Here is a 15,716-nt window from a genome sequence, read left to right as displayed (position 1 = left end):
TTATTAAAAGATAAAGGCAAAAAAGGAGAGAAGGAAATGAGTTAAGAGAGTAGAAATATAAATGTAGTAGGAACTCAGAAAAAGGTGCATAATCCCCACACCTTGATGTTCTCCAATACAATAATCACAGCTATTCTAGGATCAGACAGAAGTAACATGTAGTCTGTCATTTAATCCCTTGTTTTAAAATAAATTGAGCTTTACTGAAGATCTGAATTGGACGGTAAGACCTTTTAATATTTAGCAATATACAATCTAGTTGTTCATATCAGAATAACAAAAAAAGGCTATTGGCAGGAAGGTCCCAAGGAGGGTAGGGGCAATGAAGTAAGGCTGACCAATGTTCAGGCTCCAAGTCCACTCAGAACAACCTCAGCCTTGTCAAATATCCATCTCCAAAGTCAGATACCTACATGTGGCAGAGCGGTCTATTAGTTGTGAGGAGGGGGGCCTCTACTTTAGCAAGGAAGCACAGAGGATACCAGATGGTTGAAATAGAAAGTCTGGTAGGAGCTAGACTCCATCGAGAAATGATCATATTGGAATTTTTTGGGTAGCACAATGCAATCTATGACCTTGGAATTGGTGCGCAAGGACTCCCCAAGTTGGTCTTCCATTGCAGGACACAAGCATAACCTAACCCTTTGTCTATAAAGCACTTTGTAGGTGGTGGGGTTGTCAATTGGTTACGTGGGATGAAACAAAATGCATCCATTTAACTCTGGTGTTCTGTCCCCGGCCACTCAGCCCACCGACTCATGTAGCTTCTAATGATCACCCTATCACACAATGTCACTGCACATTAGGCCATTGCTACACTGATAAGCATCAGAGAACTTCAGACTTAAAAAAAAAAAAAAAAAAACCCCACTGAGATGGTATGGGGCCAGTGTGGACCTACAAGATCTATCTAAACTGTATTGAGACTGGTTATTCCTTTGTAGTGCTTACTCTTCTTCCCCGTGAATGGGTTTTATAAGCTTCAGTTATGAGAGAGAAGTTGCAGTAGATTTTGCTTCCTCCTATATACATTATTTGTTAATTATAGATTCAAACAAAATGACACTTGTGCCGTAACATTAAACGGTAGCACCATCACTGGAACTTTGCAGGGGATATAGCAAGGAGTAATCTTACCAAAGCAATGATACGCGAGCAAGAGGGTAGAATAGAGGGAATGATGTGGGGGAAGAAGAGGGAGGGAATGGTGTCCAGCAACAGTGTCCAACCCTCAGGTTATACAGTGTCCCACTGCCACAGCTCTGGCCACTTTCTTTGTCTGTTTGTCACTTGGTTTCCTCTGCTACGAATTGATTTTGAGCAGGGATTAGATGAGTGTGATGGACTTTGGCCAAGCCTGTATATATTCTTATAAACCGACCATTCCAGAATGTTGATTCCGGCTTCAGATGAAAACCAAATGGTAAATCACAACGTTGTCTATTGTTCTATCAGCATGTCTTAGGACCTCTAGTTTCTTTCTGGAGGACACCCATTATATATCTTTAGCTGGATTCTGCATTTTTTTCATGAAAGTGGTTTTCTTTTTGAATTAGATGCTCAGTTTCTGGCAGTCAGAGGTCTGTCCAGGATTATTGTAGCTTGGTACCACTACTACACCTGTGGAGCTTCGCACAGTGGACCCGAAATAAAAAAAATCAAATAAAAAAAAATCAAACCATTCAGGCTGTAGTGGTTATGGTGCTAGTTTGGTTCTTTAAGCAGATTTTTCCAGGACTGAAGAAAGCTAGGTTGTTAATGCCAGAAAATCAGCTTATAAATTCAAATAAACTGAAACCGAGAAGCGTAAACCAATTGACCCAATATAATGGCTGAACTGTAGAAATAAACTAGAATTGTTTCTTTATCTGAGCGGACCCTTTTTGCCCAGTGCCAAGTTTGTGTTAATGCTGGGCCGTGGCCAAGATACCTGGTAACACTGGACACAGTAACACATTATAAACAAACATTTGTACATATCCCTCAGTTATAAAAACACATTAAACTAAGAAATAAAAAATTAACCTGAATTACTGGATATTTAACAAATTATACGGAAATAGAACAAATAAGTGGTGTACTTTCACTAATGCAGTTCAGACAAGAGCTGCAGGTTTTGATGATTTTCAGTCTTCGAGGCCTTTATCTGATACAGGAGGCTGCTGGCAGGGCCAGTCAGTGCTTTATGACAGCATTAGCAGACAGTTAACCATTGTTGTTGCTTCAGATCTCTAAACAAGAAAATTAGAACTCTCACTAAACACTGATAATGACATTACACATAAGAAGTGAAGGCGAGGGCTATAGCAATAAAGACCTTTAAAGTGACTCTATAGGCAACCAGACCACTACATCTCTAAGAACGGGTCTGCCTGCCATGCCTGTCTTTAACTGTGCAACCGAAAATATTGCCATTTGCAGGAACGACAATGTTGATATTGCAGGTTTAACACAACTCTAGTGGTTGTCAGGAAGACAGAGGCGCTTCTGCAGCTCAAAGAATTATACTCCATTTTAGCTCAAATTACTTTTGATTGGCATGGCGTGGGCACTAGCCTCCCAATGCTTCCCTATAGAGAAGCATTGGATTAGCTGAGATCATCAATACAGATGATCTCAGCCAGGGAGACAGAGTACCAACACAGAGACCAGTGCGCCACTGGATGGAAGGCAAGTATAACTTACCTTGTAAATCACTGCAAAGGGAATTGGACACATTTCATGGAAGATCAGATTTAGACATGTCTTGGGAGGATTGCAACTTGCCCACGTGAGATTTAGAATTTGTTCTATAGGAACACTTCACATTTTTTAAGAGCTTTATATTATGCTGGGCTAAAACCTCTTGATATTCCAAAGAAATGGGTATTGATTAAATGATGGTTACAAAACCTGGAAGCAGGGATATCTGTATAAAAAACATACAACACCCCCCCCCCCCCCAACAATAAAATTAGACCAACAATGATAACCAAAAAAGGCCAACATAAGCAATTAAAACCAATCTGATCATATATCCAAATCCTTTAATATTTAAATGATCTATAAAGGAGATGATGCAATGCTTAGCTGCTCATTTGTCCAGGAGACCAAAGCTGAAGTCAATCTATGGAGGTTTTTTTAAAAATCAATTTGTGTCCTAATATCTGCGATAATGATCAACTGTAACAATACGTAAATTCACAGGAGACCCCTATTTAATAGGTCAAAGCATCTGTACAAGTCCATTACATTCTTCCTGAGAATAATTTATACCCCCTAACAAACAGAAAGGGGGTTATGTGTTATAGAGCAAACGGTCTGATAATTTATTTGGGTAAGAACATCGGCAATAAAAATAATAAAAAAAAACAGAAAAACAAACAAAAACCCATCATATTAGCCAAGGAAACTAGTTTTAACTATCAGGCGACAGATAACAGACAAACTAGGGATTATGTTAACATGGCCTGATCAATGCATTATAAATTATTAACAAAAATAAATGGAAATTTCTCTTTGTGAGATATTGTGTGTCACATAAAGGAGCAACCCCCAAGGGGAAAAAATAAAATAAACTGGCACTTTATTTTTGTGAAAAATAAGAAAAAAAAAAAAAACGACATACAAGAATTTTCAGTTCTCTGTTCATTTCCATTCAAAGGCTTCACACATCCACAAGGAGGGGAAACAGTCGGAAAGATCCAATAGATGCCTTTCCCCCCCCCAATGATTTAGTCTTGAAAATATAGCTTCGTATTTTCTTTCTGTGTAAAATGTGAGTAGCATATTGCGACCTATGTGTTTTACGAATACAAAAAAAAAAGAGCAGATTTCAGCTGCAGCAACTGGTTTTATTCAGATCAGTCTGCTCTATAGTTTCTCGGATTTATTTGTATCGCAGCATTTCTCTGAATGTCACCATGGTGCACACACTTGGCCTGGCTGTTGGCTTTCATTGTCCTGCGTCTCTTCTGTGTCATTTAAATAGGTCCATAAAGTGTTAACTGTAAAGGTTTGCATCCAACACTCGCTCCGTCGATTGTCCACATACCGAATCTTGGCCACCTGTTTATCAGCATTTATATTGAGAATAAAATAAAAGATAAAACTGCAGGAGGTGCCATGTGGGGGCTATCGTCGTCGGAGAAGCAGTTGCCCGCTGTTGCAGAGGGTTGCTGGTGGAAGGCAAGACGTAATCCCAAAGGAAAACTTTGTGTTAAGTTAAACATGAAATGAATAGTAGCTCGGGCCTCGATGTTTAGTGTGGCCTCGACTGCCCAATCATTTTCAGTCTGGCTTGGTCAATGACATCTAGCAAGTTTTTAGCGTCCACAGCCAGCGCATGCGCGGCAGTCAGCATCTGCTTCTTGTATTCCTGTTGGAGGCTGGTCATCACATACTGCTGCGCCAACTTCATCTTGTTGATCAGCTCAGCTAGATCAGAGTTCAATAACTTCTGTGCCATCTCAATCTAAAACCAAATGACACAATATCATGTAAAAATAAAATAGATTTGGTTTATAAATATAAGACAGACAAACCACCACAATGAATTATAGAGGTAAATCATTATAAAGTACGGATGTCAGATCGATAATGTTTTGGACTGGTTGGTATTTTGTGCCATTTTTGGATTGTGATCGCAGTGGAAAGACACACACCTTTTCTTCTAGTGAACCTGCCTAATTTAGAAATCAATACGGACTTAAAACTGGGCATAACTTCAGTCATCACATGATCTTGTTGATTTATAATGACAAACAAAGTGGATCCGTTTTGGAAAGATTTGACCTGCCTTTTTGACCCCTTTTCTATCGCAGTGGTAGTGAGAATACGTGACATGTGCATCGTTAACCGGTTGTGTTCCCTTGCATGAATTCATTTTTGTGTAAATCTTTTAAGGAAGGTTCAAGACTCTTTGGGTATAGTGTACATGTTTATTTTGTTTTGTCAAATTCGCTGTTAGATTTTCGTTACAGTGCTTGTTTGTCAATTTATTGTCAATGAATCATTAGTTAAAATTTGTTGACCTTATGGTTATTTCCCAAACTCCTGGGAAGAGTTTGTGGTGTTCATTTGGAAGCTGGTGTTGGGAGGGGGAAGCAGGCTACTCTAGGTACAGAATTTATTGTAGTAAGGCCGTGTTCTAGGACTGAATACATAAAAGGACTGCAGGTCTAGTAACACGGAAACATCACTAAACCATATATTGCCCAACACCTGGCAAAATACAACCACAAGACAAAGATAGCAAAAAAACAAGTTGTCCAAGATTTATCTTATTAAGCAAAGGTCCAAACACTAGAGGGTAACCCTGAAGGAAAAGTGCAATCAAGGAAAGACATGAACTGTCCTTATTGTAACGCTCATATCATTAAAACATAACATTTATTGTCTAGAATTAAAATACCGAATAAACCTAAACAGGGGGAAAGGGGAAGGGAGAATTGGAAATTCGGTTTAACTATATATGTATATTATAGTGATAAAGGTTTCAGGATGGTGATTCTCACCACACAATACCACCATAAAAGTCTATATAAATATACAGAGTCTGAAGGTTCGATACGTGATGTAATATTGCAACAACTAGTAACAGTAACAGAAGCCCCTGATTGTTAAAGTCTGCAGAGTTGAAGAAAATAAAAGCTAAGTTGCAACAATAAATGTTAGGTATAAACCAGAGGAGAGCAAACAGGGTGAAAGGGGAATATTGCCTAAGTAGTCATGAAATTGGGGTATATTGAAAAACAAAGAAATAAAAAAAACCAATATCCTAGAGGAATCTAAATGAATGAGATTCTTGGAGAAAGGGTAAAAACCCTGATGGACACCAGTATAGCTTATACCAGGAGCGAATGTTATTACTGTTGGAGTAAGAGCTGCTTACCGGTAAAACGCGCATCGGGGCTCAGATATCCACTCGAGCCTACTTGGGGATTTAACCTGCCTATACCACTGATATAATCAATTTCGCTTATTGATGCTGTATACACAGTGAGGTTAGTAGGTCTAGGTGCAGATAGTCCACGTGGAGTGTTTAGACTGCAGTCATTAGGTTACACAATCCAAAATTCACAGTTTAGCGGAGATTCAGGTGCCCTGGAAAGCACAGATTTAGGGTTTTTCGAACAAGACCGTTTATCTCAGGGTACTTAGGCCCCAGCAAGTGTTGCTCCGTGTTAAGATTTTTACAATAGGTGCCCGTTAAGCACGGATCACGTATGTACTTTATCTTAACACGGCTTTCTTTATGCACCTGCAACAGTAATAACATTCGCTCCTGGTATAAGCTATACTGGTGTCCATCAGGGCTTTACCCTCTCACCAAGAATCTCATTCATTTACATTCCTCTAGGATTATTGCCTTTTTATTTGATTTAAATATTGCCCAAGTAGACATGAAATTGGGGTATATTGAAGACACCGGTATAATTCTATAGACTTTTATGGTGGTATTGTGTGGTGAGAATCACCATCCTGAAACCTTTATCACTATAATATACATATATAGTTAAACCGAATTTCCAATTCTCCCTTCCCCTTTCCCCCTGTTTTAGGTTTATTCAGTATTTTAATTCTAGACAATAAATGTTATGTTTTAATGATATGAGCGTTACAATAAGGACAGTTCACATCTTTCCTTCTCCTTTACACAAGACAAAGATGGCTGCACCGGTAACATAAGTAACTAAACCTGGCAAATGGATGTTCACATAGCAGCCAGTAATTCTAATCTGGAATCCGACATACTGGATTCATTTTGAGCCAATGATAGAATGACCTACAAGCCGTTTACTGCCAGCGGAATCCAGAATGAAGCATAACGGGTCATATAAGCTGACGCTCATTCAGCCAAATACAAAGTTTGTCCGTACCTCTCTGTGTGTGCTGGCTGGAAGGATTGGGATGGTTTCATCGACAGTTGCCAGTAACGTCCGAAGTGCCAGGCCCACTCCCTGATGAGGTAAATCAGAGTAGGTTAGTAAGTACACTCAGTGCAAGGAATCCTCATTTACTTGATGGAGAAATGATTTACAAAGATGCAATGCTCACGCAATCTAAAAGCTAGGCTAGATTAGAACAATATTATAACCAGCTCAAGCAGGGATATAATATACTGTCCACCTACAGCCCATATGGAACAATACCCAGTTCCTAAATGTTTGCCCTCCCCCATAATCATTAAGTCAGGACAGAATTTGCTTAATTCCATAAATAATAATTCTGCCTGCTATATGGAGAACGACTACCTTGTTTCTCTCACATCCTGTTTAAACGCAGTGATAAGTGAATTGAGTTATGGAGAAAGAGAATTCTATTTTCACAAATTAAATAGGGTTTTTTTTTCCCTTTGATGCTCCATCAGATACATTTTGATGCCTGGGGCACTGACGTGGGCAGAAAACTGGCAGAGAGCAGTCAGGCGCAGCGGGGATCTCAGAACTTTGTGAAGAGATATGGAAGTTCGAGCGTGGCTCTGTAAGGAGTTACCTTCACCATGGGGACGTACTCCTCTGGAGGTGCTGGCTGAATTCGGCTAGACATTTCTATTACCGCTTTCACCAGGCCGGTCACATTCTCATACACTTTGTCGTTTGTACGATCCAGGTTTGCAGTTGGTGGTGGACTAATTTCCTGAGGCTGCAGCTAAAAGCATAAAAAAAAAGTCAATCAAATTAAGAGAATTATTAAATGGCTAGACTAACAAATAGTGAACATAAAGCTAGAGTTTTGTCTCTTCATATTCTCTTTAAAAGAGAAACCATTTGGAAGCCAGTGTTTTACTAATCCAATGAAAGATTGTAAGATTACATGACCTGCTCCCAACTTTCCCTTATTTATTGAATGTTGGCTGTATTTTTGTATTCTAGAAAACACACACACACACGAAAGCCTATATACAGTCTGAATTACTCCAACTCCTAATTGTCTTGAATTGTTATCGAGCCTAAACCATAAGTAAACCACAAGCCCAAGTCATGAATCTGAAAGCTCTCTGAGAACCCAACAACAGGCAGACATGGAGCGAGAACACATGCAATCACACGCTGTTACAGGAAAATGTATCTTTCCTATATCTGTTACAGAACCAACCGTGCAGATTTGGGACATGACTGAACTAGGGCTACCAAAACTGTACTCACTCACTGGGGTCTATATCATATATACGATCTTTAGTTTCCTGTTTATGGAAAGGGATTAGAGAGATTGTCCCGAGGTATTGTAGCCAAAACAGTCTTATAATCTCTCTAAGTGTTGTATGCACCTTCCTATAACCGCATGTTAATCCATCTCTCACTACTAGACTTAAAACAACAACAACAACTTTATTTTCCATATTGCTTGCACACGACCATGAATGCCAGATCTCCCACCAATGTGTTATAAAGTTATAATGAGAAATATAGACAATAAGCTAAGATATACACTACAGTGGAAAAGCAACTACACCATGACTTTAGCCACCAAAGTCTGGATCACCTTGTTTGGGTAAGTTAGCAGGATTGGTGGTGCCTGGGGGATGCGGAGGGGGTGAGTGAGAGTGGAAGCAGGTACATATCTAAGTTGTAGAAAGAGATAAGTAGAGACAGAATGATGTTATATTATTAGGTAGATGGCAATTAGAAGGTGAGGCAGACTACGTAAAACTTCGCTACTAAGGCTACATTACACGCCATGCTGTGCCATGTCTGCATTAATGCGCCGTTTGGCAGCACTGCCAAGTCCATCCCATCTTTGGAGCAAAAGCTTAAACGCTTCTAGCAGTTGCAGTTCAATTGTGAGCTTCACTACTGTAGAAAGCCAACAGAGGATTGACACAATCTTCTTTAGTGTCCCTTAAACCTAGAAATCCACCCAATATAAGTAAATGTGTCGGCTTACCTACACAGGTATCATGTGTCGGAGCTTAACTCACCCAGGACTGTGAGATAACGTACAAAGTGAGCCTAACATGTACAAGAGAGTTGCCCCATTAAGAAAATTGTAATAACTAAAATGTGTGACCACCAGGTGGTGCTGTGCATTGTAAAAAGGATTTAAAACAGCAGTTGTGCATTCTCAGTGGAGAATGGAGTTTGAAGACCTTAAAACCTATAATTAAAGATTGAATTTAATGTGTTTGTATGTAACGATGAATGTAAGACGATACTATTAAATAACGGCATTACATGTAGCGATATTAGTTATGCAGCGTGGGAGATGGAAAACAACAGATCTAGGTGGGGAAAAACAAACACCTTGAGTGTAAGATTTTTTTAAGTGTATTTTGGGTTAGATTTTACATTTATAATGTTGCACTCTTTCCTCCCCGGCTATCTCCATCTCATCCTGTACTGAGCCAAGACTGTGTGAGTGACAATACTACTATGATCATGCTGTCAGTCACCAGTGAGACGAGCCACGGCTCCGGAGATCGAGCAAAGCACCAACCCACTGCAGTCTGGCTTGGCAAGAAATACCATCAGCTCAATATTTCCATCCGCAGCTGGTGGAGGACTGGGATAACGATGGCTGGACAAGCCACATGTGAATCTGGGTACGATGGAAACTGAGAATTTTACGGGTGGAAAGGTACAACTCCTGACAACACAGGGCCGTTCAGTTTACTGTGTGAAAGTAATATGTTGTTTACAGAGAAGAACACTTCACTATCAAAACTCAGATTTTCAAACAAAAAAAACAAAAACTATTTTACCACCAAATCTCTGTGATATAGAAAGTTCTAAGAAATACACAATCAGTTCCTGCAGCCTTAACGATAATAACTTCCGTTTCCCGACGTTTATTACAGGGTCTGTAAAGCCTGCGGTAATTTGGTACGAATTTTACGAATTAATGGAGATCTAGGATGTACAACATATGCTTTAAAACCATAAATAAGCAATTTTCCTCCATAAGGAACATTACTAAACAAACTGTATAATAAAGTCATAGATCATCTACAAGGTCTACATGGACACCAAGGCTGGGTCTATCAGATTCAGCAATATTTTGACCTTTTTCTATGTCATCCTTATAATAAGATTTCTAAAGCTAGCCATCGTAACCCAACAGACAGAGGAATGGCTATCTGCATAATGCCTAAATTACTTTCAAAACCCTGGACCGTGAACTAGGGCTCGGATTTGGTCAGTCTGTGACAAAGCATTCTTACAGTAAAACCTTGGAATTATAATATGTAATAAAGAAATCACTTTACTATATTTTTTTATTAGGAGACAGATCCAGCTGGGTTTTATTTTGCTGCCACAGTTTCCATCTTTTGTTTATTAGCATTCCAAAGAGTAGTGCATCTTCTACACAAGGTCCACTGTGCAAGGCTTTATGCAATCTCTTTGAGGGGCATTGTCACTACCCAGGAGTTTTAAACCTTTGTTTATTTATCTCCTAGATTAAGAAAATATTTGTGAAGTCTAAAAATAAAATAAATAGAAATCTAAAATGTTGGAATTAGCCGTTTCCTGGAGTGTCCCCATCTGGATCATTGGTAGAAGTTGCTCTTTGCACCGGTCAATCAGCATGGGAAATGTTTAGGTTTCTTCTCCTAATTTCCACGGTGTGCCCTGACTGTGCCAGGATTGAACTAGTTTGTGATGTAATGCTAAATCTGTATGTATATTCTATATATAGATATATATATTTTTTTTAGTACAGTATTTCTAGAACAGGGATAGTTTCCCTTTACGAAGATCTCACAGAACAGCCGTGAGTATTCTGTGAAATCTCCCCACAATGGCCTAGCATCCTTCAGCCTCATCCACAAATGTAAAGACATTGGCATCATTGTTTATGGAGATATATCCTAGTGTGTGCAGAGAATTGTACGGACGACTTGTCAAGTTACTGTGTCATTAGGGATAGGACATCATGAAATTACCTGGTTAAGGTACAGGGATACAGGTGACAGAAAGTAAATTAAAATCCAAACACTGGCGTTAGATGTTCCTTTTCAAACAACCATATGTTCACAGTCCTCGGCCAATTTTTAATCCCATGATCAATATTAATCCCTACGCTTAGTGAGCTTAATATAACTGAAACACAACCAAATTCTCTTAAACAACTGAAACCGCACACATCGACAGCACTGACATGACACACATTCCTAGCTGCACCTTCATCACGGACATCATTAGATCTGCTCTTACAGTGTCTGTGCAGTGCTTTACACACTGTATTTTAAACATTGCTCCCCCAGAACACAAGACAACCATCGTATTCTGAAAATGTCAAAGTGGAAAGATTCCTTCTTTGTTTTTCTGTATCAAATTTGCAAAGTGGGTCAGAACAGCAGACAGGACATTATGTGAGGTAATGGCCCCAACGGCAAACACTGCACGTAAATTAATCTATTAACGAACAATATCTCAAGGCATAGCAAAAACATTGCTTCATACAACATAAAGGGGTGATAAACAAGTATAGATTTACTGTGTGTGAGTTAGTATGCAATCGCCAGATTAAGAAAGTTGGAATTGTCTAATTTAGAGCTTCCTATAAAAGTAAATTTCTGCTCATTCTGATCTAAGACGGAGTGCAACGATAGACACCAAAAAACAGACACAGAACGTGCTTACCCGCCATGGCTAGTTTCGGGCAGAGTGAAGTGGGATGTAAAAAAATAGCCAAAGCAAAAGAAAGGGAAAAAAGAAAGAAACATAATATTAATGAATGCAACCTGCAGAACAAATGCAGAGATAGTGTCTGAATGGTTAGTCAGAAGAAAAAACAAACAAAAAAAAGGGCAAGGGCCTCCCCCTGAATTTCTAAGTCTGTATATTCACGGGGCTTTGCTGATGAAGTGCAGATTGCAAGCAGGACAAGGGGAAATACAAGGCATGGATAGAGGGATATAGATAAATATTTATAACATGCTTGGCAATGAACATGGATTAAAAGCTTGCTTCATTTCACAGAAGTCAAAGTAGAAATGTGCACGTTAAAGCAGACATACTTGGCTCCCTACTTGAAGATTTATCCTGATCTGTTTATTGTCAGGGAGAAGATGGGTACAGCTATTGCAAAGCACACATCTCCCTTCCCCAGAAAAAAAAAAGAAAAAAGAAAAAGATTAATTATATTTATTAACTGAGAGAGGGCTACTGGTCAGAAGCTGTAAGAATTGATAGGTTCTGATAGATAATCATAGGTTGGATGCTTTTATAATATCTGCGAAATTGCTGCTGGTCAGGGGGGCTGGAAGTGTACACAGGATCTGAGAAATGGGCTAGCAGTATATATTGGTTCTGAGAGATAGCTGTTGGTCAGAGGGACTGGCAGTGTACAGAGGATCTTTCTCACTGCCAGTCCCTCTGACCAACCGCCATCTCTCAGATCCTGTGTACACTGCCAGTCCCTCTGACCAACCACCATCTCTCAGATCCTGTGTACACTGCCAGTCCCTCTGACCAACCACCATCTCTCAGATCCTGTGTACACTGCCAGTCCCTCTGACCAACCGCAATCTCTCAGATCCTGGAGAACTGATAGTGTACACAGGATCTAAGAGATGGCTGCTGGTCAGAGGGTCTAGCAGTGTACACGGGATCGGAGAGATGGTTGTTGGTCAGAGGGTCTATCAGTGTACACAGGATCAGAGAGATAGCTGCTGGTCAGAGGGTCTAGCAGTGTACACAAGATCAGAGAGATGGCTGCTGATCAGAGGGTCTAGCAGTTTACACAGGATCAGAGAGATGACTGCTGGTCAGAGGGTCTAGCAGTTTACACCGGATCAGAGAGATGGCTGTTGGTCAGAGGGTCTAGCAGTGTACACAGGATCAGAGAGATGGCTGCTGGTCAGAGGGTCTAGCAGTGTACACCGGATCAGAGAGATGGCTGCTGGTCAGAAGGTCTAGTAGTGTACACAGGGTCTGAGAGATGGCGGTTGGTCAGAGGGTCTAGCAGTATACACAGGGTCTGAGAGATGGTGGTTGGTCAGAGGGTCTAGCAGTATACACAGGGTCTGAGAGATGGCGGTTGGTCAGAGGATCTAGCAGTATACACAGGGTCTGAGAGATGGCGGTTGGTCAGAGGGTCTTGTAGTGTACACAGGGTCTGAGAGATGGTGGTTGGTCAGAGGGTCTATCAGTGTACACAGGGTCTGAGAGATGGCGGTTGGTCAGAGGGTCTAGCAGTATACACAGGGTCTGAGAGATGGCGGTTGGTCAGAGGGTCTAGCAGTATACACAGGGTCTGAGAGATGGTGGTTGGTCAGAGGGTCTAGCAGTATACACAGGGTCTGAGAGATGGCGGTTGGTCAGAGGGTCTAGCAGTATACACAGGGTCTGAGAGATGGCGGTTGGTCAGAGGATCTAGCAGTATACACAGGGTCTGAGAGATGGCGGTTGGTCAGAGGGTCTAGCAGTATACACAGGGTCTGAGAGATGGCGGTTGGTCAGAGGATCTAGCAGTATACACAGGGTCTGAGAGATGGTGGTTGGTCAGAGGGTCTAGCAGTATACACAGGGTCTGAGAGATGGCGGTTGGTCAGAGGGTCTAGCAGTATACACAGGGTCTGAGAGATGGCGGTTGGTCAGAGGGTCTAGCAGTGTACACGGGATCGGAGAGATGGTTGTTGGTCAGAGGGTCTATCAGTGTACACAGGATCAGAGAGATAGCTGCTGGTCAGAGGGTCTAGCAGTGTACACAAGATCAGAGAGATGGCTGCTGATCAGAGGGTCTAGCAGTTTACACAGGATCAGAGAGATGACTGCTGGTCAGAGGGTCTAGCAGTTTACACCGGATCAGAGAGATGGCTGTTGGTCAGAGGGTCTAGCAGTGTACACAGGATCAGAGAGATGGCTGCTGGTCAGAGGGTCTAGCAGTGTACACCGGATCAGAGAGATGGCTGCTGGTCAGAAGGTCTAGTAGTGTACACAGGGTCTGAGAGATGGCGGTTGGTCAGAGGGTCTAGCAGTATACACAGGGTCTGAGAGATGGCGGTTGGTCAGAGGGTCTAGCAGTATACACAGGGTCTGAGAGATGGTGGTTGGTCAGAGGGTCTAGCAGTATACACAGGGTCTGAGAGATGGCGGTTGGTCAGAGGGTCTAGCAGTATACACAGGGTCTGAGAGATGGCGGTTGGTCAGAGGATCTAGCAGTATACACAGGGTCTGAGAGATGGCGGTTGGTCAGAGGGTCTAGCAGTATACACAGGGTCTGAGAGATGGCGGTTGGTCAGAGGATCTAGCAGTATACACAGGGTCTGAGAGATGGTGGTTGGTCAGAGGGTCTAGCAGTATACACAGGGTCTGAGAGATGGCGGTTGGTCAGAGGGTCTAGCAGTATACACAGGGTCTGAGAGATGGCGGTTGGTCAGAGGATCTAGCAGTATACACAGGGTCTGAGAGATGGCGGTTGGTCAGAGGGTCTAGCAGTATACACAGGGTCTGAGAGATGGTGGTTGGTCAGAGGGTCTAGCAGTATACACAGGGTCTGAGAGATGGTGGTTGGTCAGAGGGTCTAGCAGTATACACAGGGTCTGAGAGATGGTGGTTGGTCAGAGGGTCTAGCAGTATACACAGGGTCTGAGAGATGGTGGTTGGTCAGAGGGTCTAGCAGTATACACAGGGTCTGAGAGATGGTGGTTGGTCAGAGGGTCTAGCAGTATACACAGGGTCTGAGAGATGGCGGTTGGTCAGAGGGTCTTGTAGTGTACACAGGGTCTGAGAGATGGTGGTTGGTCAGAGGGTCTATCAGTGTACACAGGGTCTGAGAGATGGTGGTTGGTCAGAGGGTCTATCAGTGTACACAGGGTCTGAGAGATGGTGGTTGGTCAGAGGGTCTATCAGTGTACACAGGGTCTGAGAGATGGCGGTTGGTCAGAGGGTCTGGTAGTGTTTATAGCAGTAGTGTTATAATCTGGCAAAGCATCAATGGAGTTGAAGTTCTACAATATTTGTGGATCTCCTTTTTGAGCACCCCGTTTCATAGAATCAATCTCAGATCGTCAGAGAGTCTCTCTACGGGTTAAATCTCAGTCTTTGAGAAGGAGGGGAAAGTTTCAGTAGTTGGAACATGTTGTGATTTTTACCAGTCGCTTTAGTAACTTTCCATTGGGGAATATTTTCCTGTGAATGCGGACGGCCGACGTTTCCTTTCTATAATTTAAGATTGGTATGTCAAAAGAATATCAGAACACTTTAGGGATTTCTCAGCATTTATGTGTTCATACGAAATAAAAAGATCAATAAATAACCACAGCAGTGTGCGGTAAAGAAACATGTAAATATATATCAGCATTTTCCAAACATCTTTCCATGAATGAAATGCTAAACATTTGGAGGATGACAGCAGCGTACTACCAGACTGTTTTTAAAAAGGGAATGTTCCCTAGAGTTCACACAGTGCTTAAGTTAGTGTCCTGAAACAGACTGACACATTGAGTTCCTGGGAGAACGGATTCAGAGCTGTGCAGACAGAATCCCATGTGTCCTGCGGAGCCCGTGTCTGTTCCAGGATTAGAAGCATGGATTGCATAGTTAACAGAGCTGCAAAATGAAATGCAGCGACATGTTGGCTCTCCACAGTTTACACCAAGAGCTCTTTAAATCTGCTCAAGTCAAAAGACATTCAACCAAAACATTATCTAGTGCGAGGGTGGCATTCTAATCAATCACAGCGACGTACTGTAGGTCTACGTGAACTATGATTTAATTAATGCAAGCTTTGGTGACATTGGAAGGTATTTAAGTAAATTTTTGTGTCTATAAAAGGAGACATTTTATTTT

The 15,716-nt window shown here is 41.5% G+C and overlaps 1 protein-coding gene across 12 annotated transcripts in view; it reads right to left on the bottom strand.

Annotated features, from left to right (window-relative positions):
- Positions 1–3,009: 3,009 nt before the first annotated feature.
- Positions 3,010–15,716, bottom strand: part of PTK2 (protein tyrosine kinase 2) — a 204,975-nt gene continuing 192,268 nt past the window's right edge. For all 12 annotated transcript variants that reach the window (XM_063451018.1, XM_063451023.1, XM_063451025.1 and 9 more), the window contains 3 exons: positions 7,477–7,632; positions 6,861–6,941; positions 3,010–4,453 (listed from right to left, as the gene is read on the bottom strand). In XM_063451018.1, the coding sequence (XP_063307088.1) occupies positions 4,241–4,453; positions 6,861–6,941; positions 7,477–7,632 (450 nt within the window). In that variant the 3' untranslated portion in view covers positions 3,010–4,240. The remainder of the gene's footprint in view (positions 4,454–6,860; positions 6,942–7,476; positions 7,633–15,716) is intronic.

This window comes from Pelobates fuscus, chromosome 4, assembly GCF_036172605.1.
Source record: "Pelobates fuscus isolate aPelFus1 chromosome 4, aPelFus1.pri, whole genome shotgun sequence".
In the NCBI taxonomy this organism is placed as follows: domain Eukaryota; kingdom Metazoa; phylum Chordata; class Amphibia; order Anura; family Pelobatidae; genus Pelobates; species Pelobates fuscus.
This window is presented reverse-complemented; position numbering and strand designations above follow the sequence as displayed.